General features: G+C 42.0%; 1 protein-coding gene across 3 annotated transcripts in view; it reads left to right on the forward strand.

Annotated features, from left to right (window-relative positions):
- znf423 (zinc finger protein 423) overlaps positions 1-24897 on the forward strand; it is a 245230-nt gene that overhangs the window by 52835 nt on the left and 167498 nt on the right. For 2 of the 3 annotated variants that reach the window (XM_063004163.1, XM_063004165.1), the window contains exon 3: positions 17224-17421. In XM_063004163.1, the coding sequence (XP_062860233.1) occupies positions 17224-17421 (198 nt within the window). The remainder of the gene's footprint in view (positions 1-17223; positions 17422-24897) is intronic. The other variant, XM_063004164.1, reaches the window with a different exon arrangement.

Here is a 24897-nt window from a genome sequence, read left to right on the forward strand (position 1 = left end):
CCTCGCGCCGTCTCTGAGGATGTGTAGGCATTGGGTGCCGGGCCCCTCATGGGAGAATAGGCTGAGTACACTGCATTTTGGAAGGAAGGAGGAAGGTGGAGGGGGGTCTCTAGGGGCCGTTGTTGTATTGTGGAAACATAGCAAGCGCGGGCCGGTAGAACCAGAGTAAGGCCTGCTTTAAATAGGTCCCTGTGTTTACTGCGTTAGGGCCTGCTCTCCCCAGAGGCGTCGAGTACACACACTCGTATGCACACATACACACTTTGCCTGCACCTGCTCAGGCGATGGGCCATCAGGGGCCCTGTCCCATCCTTCCCTAGCCCCAGTAAATATGTCAGCACAACCCTGTCCAACATCAAGCTTGGAGTAATGGTTCGGGTTTAAAATCGCATTTGCACAGTTTTGCGCCTACCTCAGATGTACTCAATCAGAAACGACGTTTGGTGTCTGACTTTTGCTTCTTCTTTTTTTTGTGCTGGGATTAGTACCAGTACTGGGATTAAAGAGATGCTTGATACTAATCCAGTTACCTTTAATTTGACATCTTTTGACTCCTTTGTTTTTCATATAATCATATACACACTGATCAGCCATAACATTAAAACCACCTCCTTGTTTCTACACTCAATGTCCATTTTATCAGCTCCACTTACCATATAGAAGCACTTCGTAGTTCTACAATTACTGACTGTAGTCCATCTATTTCTCTACATGCTTTGTTAGCCCCCTTTCACCCTGTTCTTCAATGGTCAGGACCCCCACAGGACCACCACAGAGCAGGTATTATTTAGGTGGTGGATAATTCTCAGCACTGCAGTGACACTCGCATTGTGGTGGTGTGTTAGTGTGTGTTGTGCTGGTATGAGTGGATCAGACACAGCAGCGCTCTATTAGACACGCCTACCCAATTGGTCCACCTTGTAGATGTAAAGTCAGAGACGGTCGCTCATCTATTGCTGCTGTTTGAGTTGGTCATCTTCTAGACCTTCATCAGTGGTCACAGGACGCTGCCCAGAATAAGCGAAGACATGATTGATCATACTCGAAACATAAAAAAAGTAACCATATTTAGCAGATCTAACAAAATGCTGAGTGCTAACAAGCGTCTGACACCTCTCTTGTGAAATTTTCACCCATTCTTCTCAATGCAAAAGCTTCCAGATGATTGAGATTTGATGGCGTTGTGCTGCAGCTGTTAGCTTTAACACTAAATGGAAAATTCTGGAGAATGAAAAGGTAATTCCAGGTTATATTAGGACCGATTCTTTAACCAAGTTTGCTTGAGATCATGGGGTCCCAGAACTCTGCAGGCCTATTCAATTTCCTTTTGACGAACTGAAGTGGTCAAGAGCTTTTTGGTCAAGAGCCGTGTACGTCAATGATGTTACGTGGTTTTCTTATGGTTGCCACTGACACATTTATCCCAAGCTACATAGGCTTTCTACACTCTTATCCCGGATTAGTTGAGTTTACTAGAAAATTGCGTGGAAACCCGTTGCCTTAAATTACTTAAGTTTTTACACAAGCAGAAACTAATGAAGTCAAGTCGTATTAACATAGACTCTTAAGTGGATCCAGTAGACAAATCAAGTTTACATTAGTAGTCTTTACTCAAAATCATAAGTTCACATAAATTATCTCTTTTCTTACGTTTAAATTGTAGAAAATAAATATTTTAAGTATACAAAAATCATATAACAAATAATAACATTATTAATTGCTACTTAAAATGTTTAATACTTTAATGTTTTCTTGTAATTTCTTGATTACTTTGCATTAAATTGTTTCAACAAATTTTTAAAGAAATTAAACAATACTTTTCAATGTTCCAATGTATTTTATTGACAAAATGTTGCAGTTCTCATTTGTTGCGGAGTCAATAACAAATTTGTCAGCCAAGTAAAAGTAAAAACAGGCATTAAAACTGTTTGGTAATTTGTTTTGTTTGTTTTGAGAACCCGTATGCACAGCATTTAACAATATGGACACTTTAAAACATACATTAAAACTTGATACAAGCTGTTAAAACATCAACTTGACTGATGAACTGTGTTAAGTTTATCTAGTCAACTGAACAATAATATGCAGTCCTGAGAAAATATGTCTACATCCTGAACTGTAGAACACAAGTGGCTGGACATTCCCATCCCACAACAAACTTCAATCAGTTCTCACATAATACAAAATCTAACAAAACTGTTTAACATTTCCTTTTTTATCACTTGTGACAAAAGGACATTTGTATTGTATTTTAGCAAACTTTCAAGGTTTGTTGGTGCTATTGGTGTCAAAGAATGGACAATAACAATGAATACAGAGACACAAGGCTGTAGTGGGGAAAAAGTCACTGGAAAAACAAGCAGCCATGCCTTCTCACATTAACCTTGCCATAGCAATTACTTACAGTGCAAGCTGGTTTTTCAGAGTTTGTAATCTGGGTTTTAGTTCATTGTGGCCCAGTGAAAGGAGAACCTGTTGGATGAACTGGAATGTGTTCCTCATTGATTTGTGATAGTTGAGATGCAGGGCGTAAGTAAGTCCAAACAGAATGCACATAGCTTTTGGCAGGTCTTGAATGTTGTCCATCACAACTTCTCCCTCAATGATGATCTTTAGAGAGGCTGGACTGAGGTGGGGGGATGGGGAGAGCAAAGCAACGTCAAGGTAGCCGAATGAGTCATCAGAGTCCTAACAACATAAGAGCACAATAATCACATTTTTCTTTAAATAACCATCTATAAAAACTATATAAAACTATGCTCACGTTGTTTGTCAAAAACAGAAACTATAAAACAATAGTGAAAAGTCAAGGTTACGCTGACATTTGATACTCTTTGATAAAGTAAGAGGTTACTTACAGAGCATTCTTTGTAGAAGTCTGCGGGACTGTCCCCAAGGACAATAGGAAGCCCTCTGAGCACCAGTGTCCGAATGTCAGTTGGCTCTTTGGTCTTTTGGAGAGTAAAATAACAATACAGTTACATATGTGGGTAGAATGACAAGTTAATGACTGGTCAATAAGAAAACACAATTTTGATTGGATTGCGCAACTAGTATAGTTGCATTTTTAGTGACGTCATTACATAAGCTGTGAAAAACAATACAATGCAAGGACATAATGGATATGGACCAACCTTAGTCTGCTGTGATAGCTGTGACAAAAGCTGCCCAATGTTGCCTCTCTTAGATTGAAATATCTCAATGAGACGAAGACTGTGCTGATCAATGCTTTCATAGAACTCTTGCTTGAGGTTCTTGCCCACAACCCTGTTGAACTCCATGTACACCTGAAAAATACAGATTTCAAAACTAATTAATACTGTGGCTGGGCCTGCAGCAATTTTGTTCCATCCCCTCTTAGCCTACTTGTTTTATCCCTAACCAACTACACCTGACCAATATCCCACCCACCATTCATTCTCACATGGGCCTTTAAGAATAACAAGAATGTATCATGAGTAGGATATTAGGTCAGAATTTACAGATTTACACAGCTGTGCATGTTAGGTTTTCTGATGAATCTTAGATAAGTGGACCTTAAGTGCATTAATGGAGTTAAATGTGCACAAACATTCTTGGTGTAAGCAAGAAAATCGCACCGTTCTATTGTAACCCCCATGTTTTAACCTGTAATGTTTTAACAGGTAACCCCGTTTTTCACATATAAACTCACAATACTTACACTTCCACTGCATCTTCAAAAGAACCTGTAAAAAAAAGAGCATAAGAAAACTTTTAGCTCAACAGCTGCACTTCTGTTCTGTAAACTCCACTGCAAAACATTTATCAGCCTCGGCTAATGACTAAGAAGTCGATAACTGTATTACTGCTACACAACGATTCAACGAGAGGCGTGGTGGCGAAAGACGCGGCATGGGGGAATGTGCTAACGCTATAAACTGTGAACCGATAAAAAAAAATTGTTACGCTAAATAGTAATAGCACACTAAATGAAGCACCGCGGCTGAAGTAGGAGCTCTGTGACGGATGGTTTGTTTATATTAACACGTTCAAACGAAGAAAGTTGACAACGTTTCATAAAGACTATAATCTAATAAATCCAGCACGTTGATCAACTTCTCCTCATCCATCTCGCACACTCGAGCTGCTTGTGAGAAAGACCTGACGTTGTTCCGAGCTGAGTCAGCCTCTTCTCAGTGAAAAGTTTCTTTTTATCAGAAATGTCTCATTTAAGATATAGTTCCTTTACATACTCACCATTTGTAGTAACACTGATTTCAAAACCCACAGCTTCGGGGTGCAGCGGCCATAAACCAGGGCTCTTCACGCAACGTTCTGCTGCCGTTTCAAACAGGCCCCTCCCCTCCCCTCCCCTCCCCTCCCCTCCCTCTCAAAAACTTACCATATTAAGTTATCTTTGCTTAACGTGATAATTGCACTGCATATTTCAACTCAGTATTGCTAACAACTAGTTTGAATTAGTAATGGCAATATTTTTTTACAAAACATGAAAGAATAATTAATGACTGCTCAAAAAATTTATTTATACCAAATCCGGGTTTAGAGTGTAGGGTCTTTATTTGTTGTCCTGATGAGATTGGACACCAGATTCTTAATGGTGTTCATGGTCTTGGAAATTTTCCTATACCCATTTCCCTTTTAATCATGTGATCTCTCAACTTCTTGAACACTTGAATCTCTGGATGGTGTTTATAATCACACATTACAGTTGAAGCAATTAAGGTCTGGTATTGGGTCCTAACTGGTTTAATCATGTTGTAACCTGACTTTAGACCTTACAGACTAGTATTAAGTTCTAACATCTGTAGCTTAATGTAGGGTTATAGTTGTAACATGGCAGTAATACAGGAACAGGAACTTTTTGGAATTTTGATATATACATAAACAGTATATACACTGAAGTGCCTGAAAAACTGGTACAACAGGGGACTGTAGTGGCTGGTGGTGGCTCCATAATGGTTCGGGGTTTGTTTAGCTGGCATTCCATGGGACCTCTGGTACGTCTACAAACCTCTCACACAGGTGAACGCTATATGTGCCGCCTTCTGATTGGTTTGGCCTCTTCCAACAGGACAATGTGCCACCACATACGTCTAGAGACACCAAATTAAGGTCAGAGGAACTTGGGGTTTTGTTATGCCCACCTAAGTCATTAGATCTGGGGTGCAACGTGCCGTGGATACAACAGAATTGTGGACCGTTCTGCATAGAGTATGGTGTTCATTGCCTACAGAGTCTATGCCCTGTTATGTTTCTGCAGTCCTACGCTCCTGTAGGGTGCCTACCAAGTATTAGACTGGTCTACTAGTTCTTCTGGCACTCTTGTGTGGGAATAAATACAGACTCTGACAGTGGTACCATGCTTTAAACATACTTTTTGTCCTCGTGGATACACACACCCTCTAAAGGGTGTGTTTGGTAACTCAAGAACTCTTGTCTTGTCTTTGCTTGTTTTACTCGGTCAGTAGGCCAGAGGTAGTTTTTAGAGACAGTACAGGTAATGGATTCAGTCAGATCAGGTAACATCAGACATCTCTAGTCAAGCACAGAGTGAAGCTGCCATCTGACTCATATTCTTGAGGAAGAGAAATTTTTTTCAGTCTGTAGCACACTGACACACTATTACCTCAGCTGATCCGTTTTACACTCCCGTGTGTGTGTGTGTGTGTGTGTGAGGTGGAGTTTGAAAGGAAGGCTTGTACTATAGATGTTTTTATAGGAAAAAAGTGCAGAGGTCTTGTTGAAGTTGGAGCAAATTTTTTCCAGTGCAGAGCAGCTTGTTGATGGTCCTGTTTAATCAAAATGTGTGTGTGGCTTAGTGCAAGTATATGTGTGTTTTTATGTGCAAAATATTTAAAAGCAGGGGTTATTAATGCTTTTTGATCAAGTACATTATGACATCAAAACAAAACTGCAAAATACCAGTAAAACACGCACACACACACACACACACACACACACACACACACTAAACACATAATAAGTAATGCACGGCCACCCCAACTTTTATTCATTGATTAATTTCAATTGTGGGGACATCACTGGTCATCTTTTTTAGGGTTTACCTTTCTTATACATGCAGTCATCATCCATTCTGAGCATTGTGGGTATAGAATTACAGGGCTCTAGACTAACGTTTTGCACTGGTTGCACTGGTGCACCTAACTTTTTTTCTTAGGTGCACCAGCACAAAAGTTAGGTGCACCCAAATTTTCGACCGCATCGCATTTAACACCGCAGTTTTACAGGTTCACTTTTTTTTTTTTTTTTAATCACTGTCCATACAGGCAATATTGACTTGGAAATAACTAACAATCTGGTCAACATGGCCTCGTCTGATGATCTGTTTTCTGCTGCCTGACAATGAAGGGCAGTGGGGAGAGGGGACACTTGGGCAGTGCATTTATCGCGGCATGTAATGTGTTTTATAGATGCATTGGGCTTTTTCAGCCTTTCAATTCGAAATGTATTAGAACCAGTCACAAATATACTATTGCCGGCCACTGTCTTCTTTACAGTTAATTATAGTATTACAGACTAATTATAGCACACTTATAAAAATTATAAAAATAATAGAGTAAATGTGTATGTATGTGTGTATATCTATTTATATGTGTGTGTATATTTAAAATGATATGTATATGTTTGTGTGTGTGTTAGAGTGTAATCTTAAATGCAGTGCATTATATTATCGGCTTTACTGAATCTTTTACACAGATTCCCAAAATCGCTTGCGGTGCACTCACTGCGTATTTTGACTACATGTATTGTAATATATTTTGGTCTTTTAGTTATTTTTATATTTTACTTAACGAAAATATTGTCGTGTTTTTACTTTCACTATCGCGGCACTTTACCGCTAGCATTAGCCCCTTGCTACTGTAGAGGGTCGGCTCACCTAGCCGCTGTCCGGTGGGGATGCTGCGGGTCTTTTGCTGTGCGGTGGTGGAGGTGTGGGAATAAAGGCACACGACAGGGTCGAGTCACTTTAACTGTTTAGTCAGGACTTAAGTGAGCGTTACAACACTTTACACCGCCGAGCTCCAGAACCCGAACTTCCATTCTGGGGACATCCGGCGAGTCCAAACGCACGTGTATATACCTGGTGCTGCATTCTGATTGGCTGAGCTGAATGTCGCTCACATATCACCGCTACAATATTGTCCCGCCCTTCACTATCTCTGATTGGTTTAGACCATGATACTGGCCTAATGTGTGTCTGTTGTTGTTGTTTTTTTCCCTCGGACGCCTGGTCGCACCGGTGCGACCTGAGATTTTTTTTAGTCGCACCATTGAGAAATTAGGTCGCATGTGCGACCAAATTGGTCGCACTCTAGAGCCCTGGAATTACAATTACAGTAATCTGTAGACTTTGTCACCTCACTCTACCCTGTTTATCAATTAAAAAGACTTTCACTGACCAAATATTTTTGTGGTAAGCCAATCCCAGCACTGAAACAACACTAACATGGTAGTTACACAAACCAATAAGGTCTGGATAATTTTAATAACACGGTATTGACACATGCTAATAAGATTAATAAATGGTAATAAAATGGTAATTACACATGCCAATTATGTTTGGTTAATAGTAATAACATTGTAGATATACATACTAATAAGATTTAATTAATGGTAATAACATGGTAGGTACACATACTGATAATGTTTGCTTAATAGTAATAACATAGTAGTGTTACAAAACAGGTATGTTTGGTTAGTGGTAATAATACAGTAGTTACACATACTGATAATGTGTGGTTAATAGTAATAACATGGTAGTTACATATACCAATTGTGTTTGGTTAACTGTAATAAAATAGTAGTTACACAATGGTGTGTGGTTAATGGTAATAACATTGTAGATATACATACTAATAAGATTTAATTATTGGTAATAACATGGTAGGTACACATACTGATAATGTTTGCTTAATAGTAATAACATAGTAGTGTTACAAAGCAGTTATATTTAGTTAGTGGTAATAATACAGTAGTTACACATACTGATAATGTGTGGTTAATAGTAATAACATGGTAGTTACACATACCAATAAGGTTGGTTTAATGGTAATAAAGTGATAGTTGCCCATACCAATGAGGTTTGGTTAATAGTAATAACACAGTAGTTACACATACCAATAATGCTTAGTTAATGGTAATAACACGGTAGTTACACATACCAGTTATGTTTGGTTTATGGTAATAACATTGTAGTTACACATACCAATAAGATTTGGTTAATAGTAATAACATTGTAGTTACACATACCTCAACTTCTTCTGTAATAGTACTTAAAAAATAACACATTTTGAGGTAGCAAAAATAAAGTCTTGATTATTAAACCCATATCTGACCTCTCCTACCACTGAAGCCATGGCAACCATCAAACTCAGGATGGAAATGCCCACTGTTGATAGACCAGGGTGAAAGAACTGAACTTAACCTTCTGTAAATCTGATTCAAATAATAGTTTGATATGGCTCTATCTCTACTGTCCATACTCAGGTCCGCTCCAACAGTCATGGTCACAGTAAATCCCAATAATAAAATAATTATGTTGTATCATCATGTAGCTGTGTCTGCTCCACCGAAGGTGATGCCTGGGTTTCCCCTTTTACTATGCTTCACAATTATCACAATAATTACGTCATGCACAGTGACCCACAAATACTGGACTGGCTGATCTGCATCATATTGTTAAACATCGTTAATGCACTGAACATCCTAAACTTTCCTAACTAAAATAATTTAAATCTGATTGCTTGACCCGCTGTCCTCTGTACCTCCTGTTACTTCGCCGTTTAGTTTCTTCTAACGCGTCATGGAATGTTCGGTTTGGTTTTGTCGGCCCCTCGTCGCCAAGGATGCCTCTTATAGTCCATAAAGCTCAGCATCGGTACAAGGCTAATTATTTCTCTTATGATAAAGGCAGTGCCGCACTGTAAAAAGAAGGGGGGAAAACATATCAACCTAACGAGGGGTAATTAGCAGGTCCCTGCAAGGCGGGGCTGTGCCGAGCTACATGGCTGCTCTGTGGATTCTACTAATTCACTTCTCCTCATCTAATTACCCCACACAAACATGACTGTTTGTCTTCCCTGAGAGAGAGACGGTGAGAGAAGGGGCGGCAGATATCGAGAAAATACCCCCCCCCCCCCCAATAAAATACATTATTTAATAACTTTTTATCCTTTAGAGACATCAAGTAGATCTACAGTACCTGCAGGTCTAACCTTCTAGGTTGCCAGCTTTTTTCTTTCTGGGTTTGATTCCAAGGTGGAGCGGTCTGGGTCCTTTAGGTGTGGAGTTCGCATGTTCTTCCAATGTCTGCTTGGGTTTCCTCCGCAGTCCAAGACATGCAGTTAGGTGAATTGGAGATACAAAAAAGTGTAAATCATGGAGTTAAATCCTACAAAATATAATAAATACTCAAAATAAGAGCACGACACATTAATAGAAGCAACAAATGAATGTAATTTTAATAATAATGTTGGATTTTTTATTATTCTGATCAAATATGTCATTTGTTAGTCGTTTATTTGCTACTTATTAGTTCTTGTTGACAAGCTAGCGTCTCGAGTGTATACTGTGTGTGTGTGAGCATGTGTGTGTGAAGGCTTCTGGCTCTGGGACGGGCTGTGACTCAGAGATAATGGCCCAATGCAGAGAGAAGGCCAAGGCTCCAGCTGGCAAGGGGGGAACCATGAGGTGATCTGCGGTGGTGGTGGGGGGGAAAAAAGCTCCTACGGGACCCCCGTACTCTCATTAACACACCGCTCCCGCTCGGGACGGGCGGCTGCGCACACCCCACGGTAAATTACTGATTAAAACACACAAAGGTCTGGAGGTATGAAAGCATGTGTGGGTGCGTTTAAGCGGGCGTGTCATTGTTCTGTTCAGTGTTCGGTGGCTTCATTTCTTTGTCAGGTCAAGGTCATCGAGCTTACACGGTGATGCGGGGAACACCCAGCACTAGCTCTGATGAACGATAATGTCGGTCGAGGGGTCACACACACCTAGGGGCGAGTTAAAGTACCAAAGTATCAAGAGGCATGAGGGTGCCACACAGCAACTTGGTTCAAGGGTTCAAACCTCATTTTTGGTCATTGTCTGTGAGCTTTGTTTACGTTAAGCTTTGTTCACGTTAAGCTTTGTTCACGTTAAGCTTTATTTACGTTAAGCTTTATTTACGTTAAGCTTTGTTCACGTTAAGCTTTGTTCACGTTAAGCTTTATTTACGTTAAGCTTTGTTCATGCTAAGCTTTATTTACGTTAAGCTTTGTTCACGTTAAGCTTTATTTACGTTAAGCTTTGTTCACATTAAGCTTTATTTACGTTAAGCTTTATTTACGTTAAGCTTTGTTCACGTTAAGCTTTATTTACGTTAAGCTTTATTTACGTTAAGCTTTGTTTACGTTAAGCTTTATTTACGTTAAGCTTTGTTCATGCTAAGCTTTATTTACGTTAAGCTTTGTTCACGTTAAGCTTTATTTACGTTAAGCTTTGTTCACATTAAGCTTTATTTACGTTAAGCTTTATTTACGTTAAGCTTTGTTCATGCTAAGCTTTATTTACGTTAAGCTTTGTTCACGTTAAGCTTTATTTACGTTAAGCTTTGTTCACATTAAGCTTTATTTACGTTAAGCTTTATTTACGTTAAGCTTTGTTCACGTTAAGCTTTATTTACGTTAAGCTTTATTTACGTTAAGCTTTGTTTACGTTAAGCTTTATTTACGTTAAGCTTTGTTCATGCTAAGCTTTATTTACGTTAAGCTTTGTTCACGTTAAGCTTTATTTACGTTAAGCTTTGTTCACATTAAGCTTTATTTACGTTAAGCTTTATTTACGTTAAGCTTTGTTCACGTTAAGCTTTATTTACGTTAAGCTTTATTTACGTTAAGCTTTGTTTACGTTAAGCTTTATTTACGTTAAGCTTTGTTCACGTTCAGCATTGTTTACGTTAAGCATTGTTTGCTTTTACTACATCATATCAAACAGTTTGTCTCATTGGAGGTGCTTTGAAAAGGTTGGATGGTTAGGATAAAGTGAGCATTAAACTGAAAAGGTGTTGCGATATCATTTTCTTAATATTACCCACCTTACCCTGCTTTTTCACATGGGCGCACACATATGGGGTGTGTTCGAAAATCTAGTGAGCTCTCTACATAGACAGCATTTTACGTCATCCTACAAGCGCCCATGAGAAGGAGGCTGTTCAAAATCCTAGATGCCTTAATGTGCTCCTTAGTGAGGTATCTCAAAATTTCAACGCTATTTTGACTCAAGAATGAGGGAGCTTGCGTTGCATCCTTAGCAGTGAAGGCAATCTTAGCATTCAGTGTGGCACAACTTTTCTGACGGATTTTTAATTTGTATAAACTTGCACAACTGTATTTATTTGCAAATTCGGGCTTGACAGTGAATTTACCCGTTTTCGGTACACAAAGGGAGATGTTGACATGCTAGTGCGTTGTGCCACCCCATCCCATTGGTTCAAATGGCATAAAGCTAACTCTGTTACCTTAGTTAGCGAAAACTGATGGAATCGCTGTCTAAGTAGCTAATTCGAAAAACATGCCATATAAGTCAATGACTTATTACAATCCTCTCTACTGAGGCTGCTGCCTATGTAGGCAATAAGACAGCAAGGCAGCTCCCTAGGTTTTCAAACACACCCATGGTCTGTCAGAAAACAGAGTGATCTCTCTACATAGACGCATTTTACGTCATCCTACAAATTCCTTTGTGAATTTTTAGATACCTTAAAATGCTGCCTACTGAGGTGCCTTAATTCTAAATGATAATCTGACTGAATAACGAGGGAGCATCCGATGCTTCTCTAGCAGTGACGGCAATCCCAGCATTCTGTGTGCGGCACAACTTTTCTCACATAAAATTACAAATATGGTGGACGAATCCGGAGCATCGAACAAAGTTCTTTTCAAATGTGAATAAATTCTCATTGATTTTTTATATTTATAAAGGTGTAAACTTGTAATTTATTTGCAAATTCTGGCTCGTCAGTGACAAGCCGTTCTGGTACACAGAGGGAGATATTAACTGGCATGCTAGCTGGTTGTGCCACCTCAGCCTATTGGTTTGAATGGCCTGAGACTAACTGTGTTAGCTTGGCAAGCAAAAAAATCGCTGTGTAAGTAGTGCGTCTATATAATCTGCCTTATACAGTGTATCACAAAAGTGAGTACACCCCTCACATTTCTGCAGATATTTAAGTATATCTTTTCATGGGACAACACTGACAAAATGACACTTTGACACAATGAAAAGTAGTCTGTGTGCAGCTTATATAACAGTTTAAATTTATTCTTCCCTCAAAATAACTCAATATACAGCCATTAATGTCTAAACCACCGGCAACAAAAGTGAGTACACCCCTAAGAGACTACACCGCTAAATGTCCAAATTGAGCACTGCTTGTCATTTTCCCTCCAAAATGTCATGTGATTTGTTAGTGTAACTAGGTTTCAGGTGTGCATAGGGAGCAGGTGTGTTCAATTTAGTAGTACAGCTCTCACACTCTCTCATACTGGTCACTGAAAGTTCCAACATGGCACCTCATGGCAAAGAACTCTCTGAGGATCTTAAAAGACGAATTGTTGCGCTACATGAAGATGGCCAAGGCTACAAGAAGATAGCCAACACCCTGAAACTGAGTTGCAGCACAGTGGCCAAGATCATCCAGCGTTTTAAAAGAGCAGGGTCCACTCAGAACAGACCTCGCGTTGGTCGTCCAAAGAAGCTGAGTGCACGTGCTCAGCGTCACATCCAACTGCTGTCTTTGAAAGATAGGCGCAGGAGTGCTGTCAGCATTGCTGCAGAGATTGAAAAGGTGGGGGGTCAGCCTGTCAGTGCTCAGACCATACGCCGCACACTACATCAAATTGGTCTGCATGGCTGTCACCCCAGAAGGAAGCCTCTTCTGAAGTCTCTACACTAGAAAGCCCGCAAACAGTTTGCTGAAGACATGTCAACAAAGGACATGGATTACTGGAACCATGTCCTATGGTCTGATGAGACCAAGATTAATTTGTTTGGTTCAGATGGTCTCAAGCATGTGTGGCGGCAATCAGGTGAGGAGTACAAAGATAAGTGTGTCATGCCTACAGTCAAGCATGGTGGTGGGAATGCCATGGTCTGGGGCTGCATGAGTGCAGCAGGTGTTGGGGAGTTACATTTCATTGAGGGACACATGAACTCCAATATGTACTGTGAAATACTGAAGCAGAGCATGATCCCCTTCCTCCGGAAACTGGGTCGCAGGGCAGTGTTCCAGCATGATAATGACCCCAAACACACCTCTAAGACGACCACTGCTTTATTGAAGAGGCTGAGGGTAAAGGTGATGGACTGGCCAAGCATGTCTCCAGACCTAAACCCAATAGAACATCTTTGGGGCATCCTCAAGCGGAAGGTGGAGGAGCGCAAAGTCTCGAATATCCGCCAGCTCCGTGATGTCGTCATGGAGGAGTGGAAAAGCATTCCAGTGGCAATCTGTGAAGCTCTGGTAAACTCCATGCCCAGGAGAGTTAAGGCAGTTCTGGGAAATAATGGTGGCCACACAAAATATTGACACTTCAGGAACTTTCACTAAGGGGTGTACTCACTTTTGTTGCCGGTGGTTTAGACATTAATGGCTGTATATTGAGTTATTTTGAGGGAAGAATAAATTTACACTGTTATATAAGCTGCACACAGACTACTTTTCATTGTGTCAAAGTGTCATTTAGTCAGTGTTGTCCCATGAAAAGATATACTTCAATATCTGCAGAAATGTGAGGGGTGTATTCACTTTTGTGATACACTGTAAGTCGATGTCTTATTGGAATCCTCTCTACTCAGGCAGCTGTCCAGGTAGGCAGTAGGCAGCAAGGCAGCTCACTAGCTTTTCAGACAGACCCATAGATAAATCCTCACCAGTGCCCAGTAATAGATCATGTGTGTGTGTGTGTGTGTGTGTGTGTGTGTGTGTGTGTGTTAATAACAGGGCCTCGTCTGGAGTTAGCAAGGGTGCAGCTGGGGTGCCCAACACATGTCTATCAATCTAGAACACACCGAGAGCGAGATAGCAGTCTAAATGGAGTATGTTGTGGAGACCCCCTCATGAGACCACCTCCCCCCTTTAGAGAGGATAGGGGAATGATGGCAGGCGGGAAAAATGGAGGTGAAACAGACTGGGTGAGCGAATGAGCTTAGCATTTACCGGAGGTTTGTGGCTGGGAAAGACCAGTGCCAAGAGCTTTTATATTCCGGCTGCTGTCCTGCGGACTGAAGTTACACGAGCCAGGCTGGTTTCGAACGGAAAAGATGGAGGGAAGAGAGGAAGAGAGGTAGCAAGGGCCGGAGCGGGGTCCCATCTGGCTCCTCCCTTGTTGCTATGGTAGCAGGTTGTGCTGGCATGTGCCTGGGTTGGCAGTGCCCATACCTCTGGCATCAGGGTACCTGGGGGAACGATGGTGTGTGTTTGAGAGTGTGTGTAAGTGAGTTAGTGTCTATGCACTATCCATTTGCGCCGAGATTAGAACCTCTCATGGATGAAATAGTAACGTTAGCTCACTTTGTGTGTGTGTGTGTGTATGTGTGTGTGTAAGTGTGTGTTGGTGTGTGAAACATCAGCTCAGGACCACTATTACTGTAGTGTCAGTTAGGGGCCTTTTCCTCCCTGTCCAGACGGCACTCTCACGACTGGACAGATGGCCATATCACCCCCCCACCCCAAACCTCCAACCCTCCAAACGCTCCCACCTTCACCCCCACCGGATGGACGGCGCGAATCTAGAGCACCTGAGCACCCTCCGTGCTCGAAAATACAACACCACACCGCACCCCTCCCCTCTCGTCTCCAATCCAGCTTCCCGCAGTCCGAACTGGGCCAGTGCCCAAAGTGATCCATCGGCTCTCGCCGGGCCCTCTCCCGGGCTCCAGGCTCCATTAGCGATTAGCGCTATAGTTCCCGGGCAAATTAGAGCCGCTGATCAGAGTGTAGCAAGCGCAGGAATGGCCACCTCCTGCTTCCCCTCTGATTGCACAAGTCCAGGATGATTAGACAGGATGTTTAACCCAGGGGAGCCACAGCACTGCCCTCCTCCTCTTTTTAATTCCTCTTTTCTCCCCCTTTTTTCGCTGAATTCATGCTCCAGCATATTCCTTTTTTCTTGCTTTTTGATTCCTTTCTTATTACCTTAAACTAAATGTCCATAAACTTTTGAATCCTATTTTATTAACCTCTTTTTATACGTCTACGTCTCTCATTTCTTTCTTTTTTTCCTGCGCTCTCTTTGCGGTCTCATGTGCAGTCCTTTCAGAGCGCAGCGTTTAATGTGATAATAAGGTGTGAAAATGGAGCCACAATGGCAGAAGGAGGATTGGGCTGGTGGATGTTGGTGCGGCGAGCGGGTGTGTGGCGCAGGTCTGCTTTCAGGACTGCCAGGACTCCATGTGTGATGTTATGCTATGATGTTACACTTATAATCCAATTGTTATCGGTACAGGTGCGCCGATTTAAATGTTTACCATTCCGTGTTGATCTCTTGTTTATGGGCTAAATAAGACACGCCTGGATAACATTCATTTGTTTATATTCTTCTTTAATAACTGCTGGGTCCTGGTCAGGGCTGCTGTTGCTCTGGCGACACTTGGACCAACACACTCACTGCTACTTTAAGGTTGATTTAGTTTTACTTACTGACTTACAACTAGGGCCATTTTGTTCAATCTGTGTTAGTATAGTACAGTAAAGTATAGTGTAGTGCAATAAAGTATAGTTCTGTACTGTCTAGTAGATTATAGTATATTGAGTATAGCGCATTGTGTAAAGTATAGTGATTATAGTATAGTAAGTAAAGTATAGTATAGTACAGTACAGTAAAGTATAGTGTAGTGCAGTAAAATATAGTTCTTTATAGTCTAGTAGAATATAGTATGGTGAGTATAGTGTATTGAGTAAAGTATAGTGTAGTGCAGTAAAGTATAGTGTTAAATAGTATGCTACAGTGCAGCAAAGTATAATGTAGTGCAGTACAGTTCTGTATAGTCTAGTAGATTATAGTATAGTGAGTATAGTGTAGTGATTAAAGTATAGTGGTTGTAGTATAGTGAGTTAAGTGTAGTTTAGTACAGTACGGTAAAGTAGAGTATAGTTTAGTATAGTAGAATATAGTATGGTGAGTATAGTGTAGTGATTAAAGTATAGTGATTGTAGTATAGTTTGGTAAAGTATAGTTTGGTAAAGTATAGTATAGTTTAAGATATTACAGTATAGTAATAGTGTAGTATAGTTTAGTATAGTATAATATAGTAGATTATAGTATAGTGAGTATAGTGTAGTGAGTAAAGTATAGTGATTGTAGTATAGTAAGTTAAGTATAGTTTAGTACAGTACGGTAAAGTACAGTATAGTCTAAAATAGTACAGTATAGTTTAGTATAGTAGAATATAGTATGGTGAGTATAGTGTATTGACTAAAGTATAGTGATTGTAGTATAGCGAGTAAAGTATAGTATAGTTTAAAATATTACAGTGTAGTAACAGTATAGTATAATATTGTAGATTATATTATAGTGAGTATAGTGTAGTGAGTAAAGTATAGTGATTGTTGTATATCGAGTAAAGCATAGTTTAGTACAGTTTGTATAGTATAGTAATAGTGTAGTATAGTTTAGTATAGTGTAGTAGATTATAGTATAGTATAGTATAGTGTAGTGAGTAAAGTATAGTGATTGTTGTATATCGAGTAAAGCATAGTTTAGTACAGTTTGTATAGTATAGTAATAGTGTAGTATAGTTTAGTATAGTGTAGTAGATTATAGTATAGTGTAGTGAGTAAAGTATACGATTATAGTATAGTGAGTGAAGTATAGTATTGTATAGTATAGTACAGTACAATAAAGTATAGTAAATTTAAAACAGTATAGTGTAGTAATAGTGTAGTATAGTTTAGTATATTATAGCATAGTATAATATAATATAGACCGTACTGCGTTTGGCTTTAGTATGGGAGGTCCGACAAGCTCATGGTGTTGACACACTTTTGTACATATGCTTATATCAAAAGCAACTTAAATCACGACTGCATACAGTTCAAGAAAACAAGGTGTAAGGGCCTTGCTTAGGGGCCCAACAGTAGCCAGTATCTAGTTTTGCTGTTTGGGTCTGTCTTTATTACTCTATGCTCTACAGTAACATGGATGGATTGTGTCGTTGTTTCTGTGTGTGTAAAAGCAGCCGTGCCTGAGAAGGAGTCTGACAGTAAGGACAAGGCCGGAGGGGAGGACGGTGAGCAGAGTGTGACCAGCCATGACGACAGAGTAGGAGAGGAGGATCTGGACGATGAGTCCATCTTCACCTGTGACAACTGTCAACAAGACTTCGATTGTCTGGCTGACCTGACAGAGCACCGCACCAACCACTGCCCTGCAGGTAGGCAAACAATACCACCCTCATTTCCCTCCTACAGCACTCCCAAGTACTGGGTCTGTAGTATCAACCTGCACCTTCAGTCAACAGTGTTGTCAGGTTGTGTTTTTTCAGCGGTCCATGTTTGAACTGCACAGTAATTATAATAATTCTGTATCTAATGCACTTTATTAGGAACACCTACCTGCTGCATACATATACCATACAGATGTGTAATTATCAGTCCATATGGTCCCCATAGTACCCCCCACTGACCAGATGTTATTTGGATGAACCATTCTCAGCATTGCAATTACAATACCATGGTAGTGTGTGTTGTGGAATTTTTATTACCTCTTTTTCAATTTAGTGAGGAGATCAGTGCTCCAAAAATATAAAGACAATAGTATCATGTGATCAGGAAGTCTGTACTGATAGAAGACTAGTGGAAGTTTAACACATAGTGCATCTAACTCTACGCCTATTGAGTGCTAGCAAGGTGTGTGTTCCTAATAAATTGGCCAGTAAGTTTAAACAGTATTTAAAAATCTGAACAACAATGCTGCACTTGACACACTCATACAACTACAACACACACTACCGTGTCATTATCATGTTAGTGTCATTGCGGTGCTAAGAACGCTCCAACACCTAACGTCATCCGGTCAGTAGGGGTTCCATGGGAGGCTTTTTTTGATTGATATATGTGGTACAGGGGGGTGACAAAGTGCACCGAGGAACAAAAGGGGCACAGGGTGTAATTCTATACCTACAAAGCACCTTTGTATGGAAGGTAAAGATTCTAAAATAATCAGTGTATGTAATAAATAGGTGTCAAAGTGCTAGGTGAGAGTGTTAGTCACTCTGGGTTGCCAGATTTCAGGTTCCCGGGTAGGATTTGAGATCGAATACGCTGTCAGACTATAATTAATCATATTAATCTTTTCAGCTGCGTGGTATAAGAAACGCTGTTGCAGCACTGATCATTCACAAAGCTAAGTACATAAATAATGAGCTTAAAACTCCTATCAACAACATTAAAAAAAAAAACTCATGCACCCTCTGACACATGTTCTGCAGCCAACCACTTCTTTTCTCCTGCATGAGGCCAATTTATATAGAGATATGTATCGGGCACGGAGAGTCATGCAGCTCTGTTATCCCCCATCTCATTATAAAGGTGGCATTATTCAGCCAGCAGAGGTCATAACTGCACTGGTTATGAGGAATCCCCTCCGGCAATCCCACCTTTCGGAAGAGCCAATCATTGTCCATATAGGTGCCCGACCTGCTGATAGCATGATAGTGTGTGTATATAAGAAAGAAAAGTGCACTTTTCGGGTTGCCAATAGCGCAAAAAATAAACAAATAAAGCTTTTCTCACCGTCTTGTTGTACCTACATTTATGTTAGTTTTACATTTAGCAGATGCTTTTATCCAAAGCAGCTTACAGTTTGAGCACTTGAGGGTTAAGGGCCTTGCTCAGGGGCCCATCAGTGGCAACTTGGTGGTGGTGGTGGGACTTAAACCTTCTTAACCAACTTTCCGATTATTAAGTTATGACAGATTATTATTATTGTCATTGGAGCTATACAAGAGCAGTTCTAGTGGTTAAGGTACTGGACTAGTAATCAAAAAGTCGCTGGTTCAAGCCCCGCGGTCCTGCCAGGTTGCCACTGTTGGGCCCTCGAGCAATCTCTACATACACTGATGGAGTTTTTAAGCACCTCACTGTCCCTGCTGGACTGAGAATAGTCCCCCAACCAAAAATATCCAGCCAACAGCGCCCCATGGGCAGCGTCCTGTGACCAACTCAAACAGCAGCAATAGATGAGCGATCGTCTCTGACTTTCAATCTACAAGATGGACCAACTAGGTGGGAGTATCTAATAGAGTGGACAGTGAGTGGACTTACAAAACATGCAGATAAATAGATGGACTACAATCAGTAATTGTAGAACTACAACGTGCTTCTATATGGTAAGTGGAGCTGATAAAATGGACAGAGAGTGTAGAAACAAGGAGGTGGTTTTAATGTTATGGCTGATCGGTGTATTTTGGTACCAGGTACCAAAGTAATTAAAATGATTGCACAGATTGTATTGATTTTATGTACAGAATGTAAAGTGATCTGTGCATTTAATAGCAGCTTGGGGAATGTAGGGTACAATACAGTTCGGTTTAGTGTGGTATCTTGAACGCTACATACTAATTCCCGCCTCTTATCTCGTCTTCATGTTTGTGTCGAACCGTCGGTGTTGAGTTCAGAACAGCAGAATACCAAGTCATGTGTGTATTGTGTAGGTGTGTATGTGTATTGTGTAGGTGTGTATGTGTATTTTGCTGCTCTCAGGCCGCTCCGGAGTCAGAGGTGTCCCGCAGGAGAGTGGTGTTTTAAAGCTAACACGCTGTACACCAACACAATGCCCATTATTACAATCGCGGTAATTAATGAAACGCTGAAAGCGGCCCTGCAGGGGCATCTGCTTCCTCGCAGATTAATCAAGGGCCTCTCCTTAACGAGCAGAAAGCGTGCGAGGTGGGGGTGAGCCAGAGAGAGAAAGAGAGGGCGAGACGAAAGAAAGAAAGAAGGTTTGACGGCCTGACGGCGGCTCGTTTTGCATAAGCGCGCGTGAGAGAAAATAAAGAACTTTATTATATAAAGTGTTCAATCAGGCTTTGATTGAAGAGGTGTTTAGTCACGGACGTGACGTGAAAGCGGTCGTGGGGAGCGTCAGCGAGCCTCGCCGAGCCTCGCCGAGCTCCGGAATAGCGGGGACGTGTTTCTGGTGGGAAATAATATGCCGTGACACAGGCCTCGTCGCTTCCCCAACCCGTTCGCCTGTCTGGCGGTGGCGTAATGAAATCAAGGCCTTGAATATGAGACGCGCTGCCTGCTCCCTAGCCGTCAGACAGCTACGTGTTGCTTAGCAGAGGGGAAAAAGAAAGAGAGAAACAAAATGAAATGATAAACCAGAACGTCCCGAGGGAGGGACTGCTGGAGATTGCGGAATAATCCAGTGCCGCGGCTAGGGGATCGCATCTCTGCCTGTGTCGGCCCCTCTTCCCAAACTGATATGAGCGTACACAAACACACACAAAGACACACACACACAATTCAGGCTTTATTATTATTATTATTGAAAAGAGTGCTAAATTAAAAAACACTCACCGGCCAATCCTTTAACGTTCTCTGCATACCGCTGGGAACCAGCCTAGCGGGGCACAGCACGCTGAACCGCAACCGAATCAGATACGCGACAAACACACCATTTTGTGACCGCGCGTTCGCGGCGCAGTTTATGAGGAGGGTCGCGGTTTCCGCCTCCCCCGGCACCGCGCAGAGCCCGGCCAATAACACCGAAGGCTTATAAATTCCCCTCTATCACTTTCAGATTATTATTGTGATCACACGACAGTCAGCGGTAATATTCTCCAACAGCAAACTCGTCATAAGATGATATAAAATTCCTAACAATAGCGCACGCTACGGGGTCGGACTGGAGACGTCGTCTTGTGGGACGTCTGGATGTGTATGCAATAGGAAATCCTTCAGTCTGGGGTTGAGGCTCAGAGTTTTAAGCCGGATTTTACACTTAGTGAAAATATTTCGGGAGGAATCTATAGATCAGGGGGCTTATATGGTGCGTTTGAGGCTAAAACATCCCAAAACATGAAGATGCATACACATCTACAGACATTATTACTGTATTTCTTGCCTTTTCGCCCAATCTAGTCCAGAGATGTTCACAAGTCACAAAATACGAGTCCGAGTCAAGTCACGAGTCTTTAGGCTAGAGTCTGAGTCAAGTCATGAGTCTTTAGGCTAGAGTCTGAGTCAAGTCACGAGTCTTTAGGCTAGAGTCTGAGTCAAGTCACGAGTCTTTAGGCTAGAGTCCGAGTCAAGTCACGAGTCTTTAGACTAGAGTCCGAGTCAAGTCACAAGTCTTTAGATTAGAGTCTGAGTCAAGTCACGAGTCTTTAGGCTAGAGTCTGAGTCAAGTCTTTAGGCTAGAGTCCGAGTCAAGTCACGAGTCTTTAGGCTAGAGTCTGAGTCAAGTAACGAGTCTTTAGGCTAGAGTCTGAGTCAAGTCTCAAGTCTTTAGGCTAGAGTCCGAGTTAAGTCACGAGTCTTTAGGCTAGAGTCCGAGTCAAGTCACGAGTCTTTAAGCTAGAGTCCGAGTCAAGTCACGAGTCTTTAGGCTAGAGTCCGAGTCAACTCACGAGTCTTTAGGCTAGAGTCCGAGTCAAGTCACGAGTCTTTAGGCTAGAGTCCGAGTCAAGTCACGAGTCTTTAGGCTAGAGTCCGAGTCAAGTCACGAGTCTTTAGGCTAGAGTCCGAATCAAGTCACGAGTCTTTAGGCTAGAGTCCGAGTCAAGTCACGAGTCTTTAGGCTAGAGTCCGAGTCAAGTCAGGAGTCTTTAGGCTAGAGTCCGAGTCAAGTCAAGAGTCTTTAGGCTAGAGTCCGAGTCAAGTCAGGAGTCTTTAGGCTAGAGTCCAAGTCAAGTCACGAGTCTTTAGGCTAGTGAGTCAAGTCACAAGTCTTTGGGGGTAGAGTCCAAGTCAAGTCACGAGTCTTTAGGCTAGAGTCCGAGTCAAGTCACGAGTCAATATATTATAGATAAAACATACATTGTAAATGTAGCGTAGAAATAAACAAATAATATGTAAGTTCAGATAAAAAACAACAACAGATTAGCAACTGTATTTTGCCGTTTTACTTAGTGCCTTTACTTTCCTAGGTACCAGTTAAAAGCTTAAACTGATACGTTTTGTTTTCATTGCAAAACAAAAGCGTGCGATAAATCGCAGCACAGCGGCCAAAATCCAAAACACAACAAAAAAATCATAACCACTGCTTACCTTAGCTTATGTTCTTACAGATGCTATTAAATTTATAAACGTGTGTCCCATTAGGAATATAATCCGTTATTTTGTAAATGTGCTTATAATGTGAGGTGGGGCCTCCATGGATTGGACTTGTTTGTCCAGCACATCCCACAGATGCTCGATTGGATTGAGATCTGGGAAATTTGGAGGCCAAGTCAACACCTCAAACTTGTTGTGCTCTTCAAATCATTCAGCAGAGCATTGCCCAAAGCATCACACTGCCTCTGCCAGCTTGCCTTCTTCTTATAGTGCATCCTGTTGCCATGTGTTCCCCAGGTAAGCGACGCACCCGGCCATCTACGTGATATTAAAGAAAACAGGATTCATCAGACCAGGCCACCGTCTTCCATTGATCCGTGGTCCAGTTCCGATGCTCACGTGCCCATTGTTGGCGCTTTCGGCGGTTGGCACCCTGACTGGTCTGCGGCTATGCAGCCCCATACGCGACAAACTGGGATGCACTGTGTATTCTGACACCTTGAGCTACAGTAGCTCGTCTGTTGGATCGGACCACACGGGCCAGCCTTCGCTCCCCACGTGCATCAATGAGCCTTGGCCGCCCATGAACCTGTCGCCAGTTTACCACCGTTCCTTCCTTGGTGACTTTTGATAGATACTGACCACCGCAGACCGAGAACACCCCAAAAGAGCTGCAGTTTTGGATGCTCCGACCCTGTCGTCTAGCCATCACAGTTTGGCCCCTGTCAAACAACACCTGTCAAACTTCAAATTGACTTTACCTGTCAGTGGTCATAATGTTATGCCTGGTCGGTGTATATATAAGGTTTGGTTTCAGGCATCTAGAGGAGGTGATACTATTTTTATATCTGTTAACCCTACCACACAAGTTTTGAACTTTTGCTAAGTGTTCAGCTACTAGTGATTCGTGTTAGCTCTTGACGCTTTCTTTTTGTCTGCTAAACTTGCGTGGTGGATATAATACACGCGTACGTTTTTGTATGTGTGTGTGCGGGTGCGGTGTGGGCCAAATCTGGGGGGAGTCTCTGCAGGAGGAGGAATCTGGAGCACTGGCTCCCCAAGGAGTGCTTGGAAAAAAACCCCGGATCAAATGGAGAACATTCTCTGCTCCGCTCCAGTGCCCCACGCCCGGCCATGGTCGGACTCTTAAACGTCTCTCCCTCTCTTTCCCTATGGTCTCCCATGTGGCCTAGTGCAGCTGACCCTTCTAGCCATATGCCCCCTACCCCCAGCCTGCATGCTGCCCAGGGCAGGAAACTGGGAGCTGCTGTTCCCAAAGGTCTGCGGAGAAGAAGGTCCAAGGTCATGCCATAGCGGCTCCACTTACAGCATTGCATATATAGGGACAGAAGCGTTGGGGAAAATGACAGTATACACTGATCAGCCATAACATTAAAACCACCTCCTTGTTTCTACCCTCATTCCATTTTATTAGCTCCACTTACCATATAGAAGCACTTTGTAGTTCTACAATTACTGACTGTAGTCCATCTGTTTCTCTACATGCTTTGTTAGCCCCTTTTCATGCTGTGTTCTTTACTGGTCAGGACCCCCACAGGACCACCACAGATTAGGTATTATTTAGGTGGTGGATGATTTTCAGCACTGCGGTGACACTGACACGGTGGTGTTGTGCTGGTATGAGTGGATAAGTCGAGTGGATACCTCACTGTCACTGCTGGACTGAGAATAGTCCTCCAACCAAAAATATCCAGCCAACAGCGCCCCATGGGCAGCATCCTGTGACCACTGATGAAGGACTAGAAGATGACCAACTCAAACAGCAGCAATAGATGAGCGATCATCTCTAACTTTACTTCTACAAGGTGGACCAACTAGGTAGGAGTGTCTAATAGAGTGGACAGTGAGTGGACACGGTATTTAAAAACTCCAGCAGCGCTGCTGTGTCTGATCCACTCATGCCAGCACAACACACACTAACACCCCACCACCATGTGAGTGTCACTGCAGTGCTGAGAATGATCCAACACCTAAATAATACCTACTCTGTGGTGGTCCTGTGGGGTTCCTGGGGTGAAAGCAGGCTAAAAAAGTATGTAGAGAAACAGATGGACTACAGTCAGTAATTGTAGAACTACAAAGTGCTTCTATATGGTAAGTGGAGCTGATAAAATGGACAGTGAGATTGTGCAATGATATATGTACAGTTTGGCCAGCACGGTGGCTCGGTGGGTAGCACTGTCGCCTCACAGCTAGAAGGTCCTGTTGGAGTGGTTCAGGTCCTTTCTGTGTGGAGTTTGCATGTTCTCCCTGTGTCTGTGTTTCCTCCCACAGTCCAAAGACATGCAAATGAGGTGAACTGGAGACACAAAATTGTCCATGACTGTGTTTGACATTAGAGTAAATACCTGTCCTGTCATGAATGTAACCAAAGTGTGTAAAACATGATGTTAAAATCCTAATAAATAAATATTTGATATTCCTGATAGACGGCAGTGAATCATAAGGGACCGACGTTAGTACTTCTGTATCACAGCTGAGCTCTGCCCCCTCGGAGCGCATCGTCTGCACTTTCATCAGCACCTTAGCTTTGTCACATTAATCGCTTCACGTGTTGGAAATAGTGGGAAGAATGGTGGGGATGTGTGTGTGTGTGTGCGCGCACATTA

This window comes from Trichomycterus rosablanca, chromosome 11 (assembly GCF_030014385.1).
Source record: "Trichomycterus rosablanca isolate fTriRos1 chromosome 11, fTriRos1.hap1, whole genome shotgun sequence".
Lineage (NCBI taxonomy): Eukaryota > Metazoa > Chordata > Actinopteri > Siluriformes > Trichomycteridae > Trichomycterus > Trichomycterus rosablanca.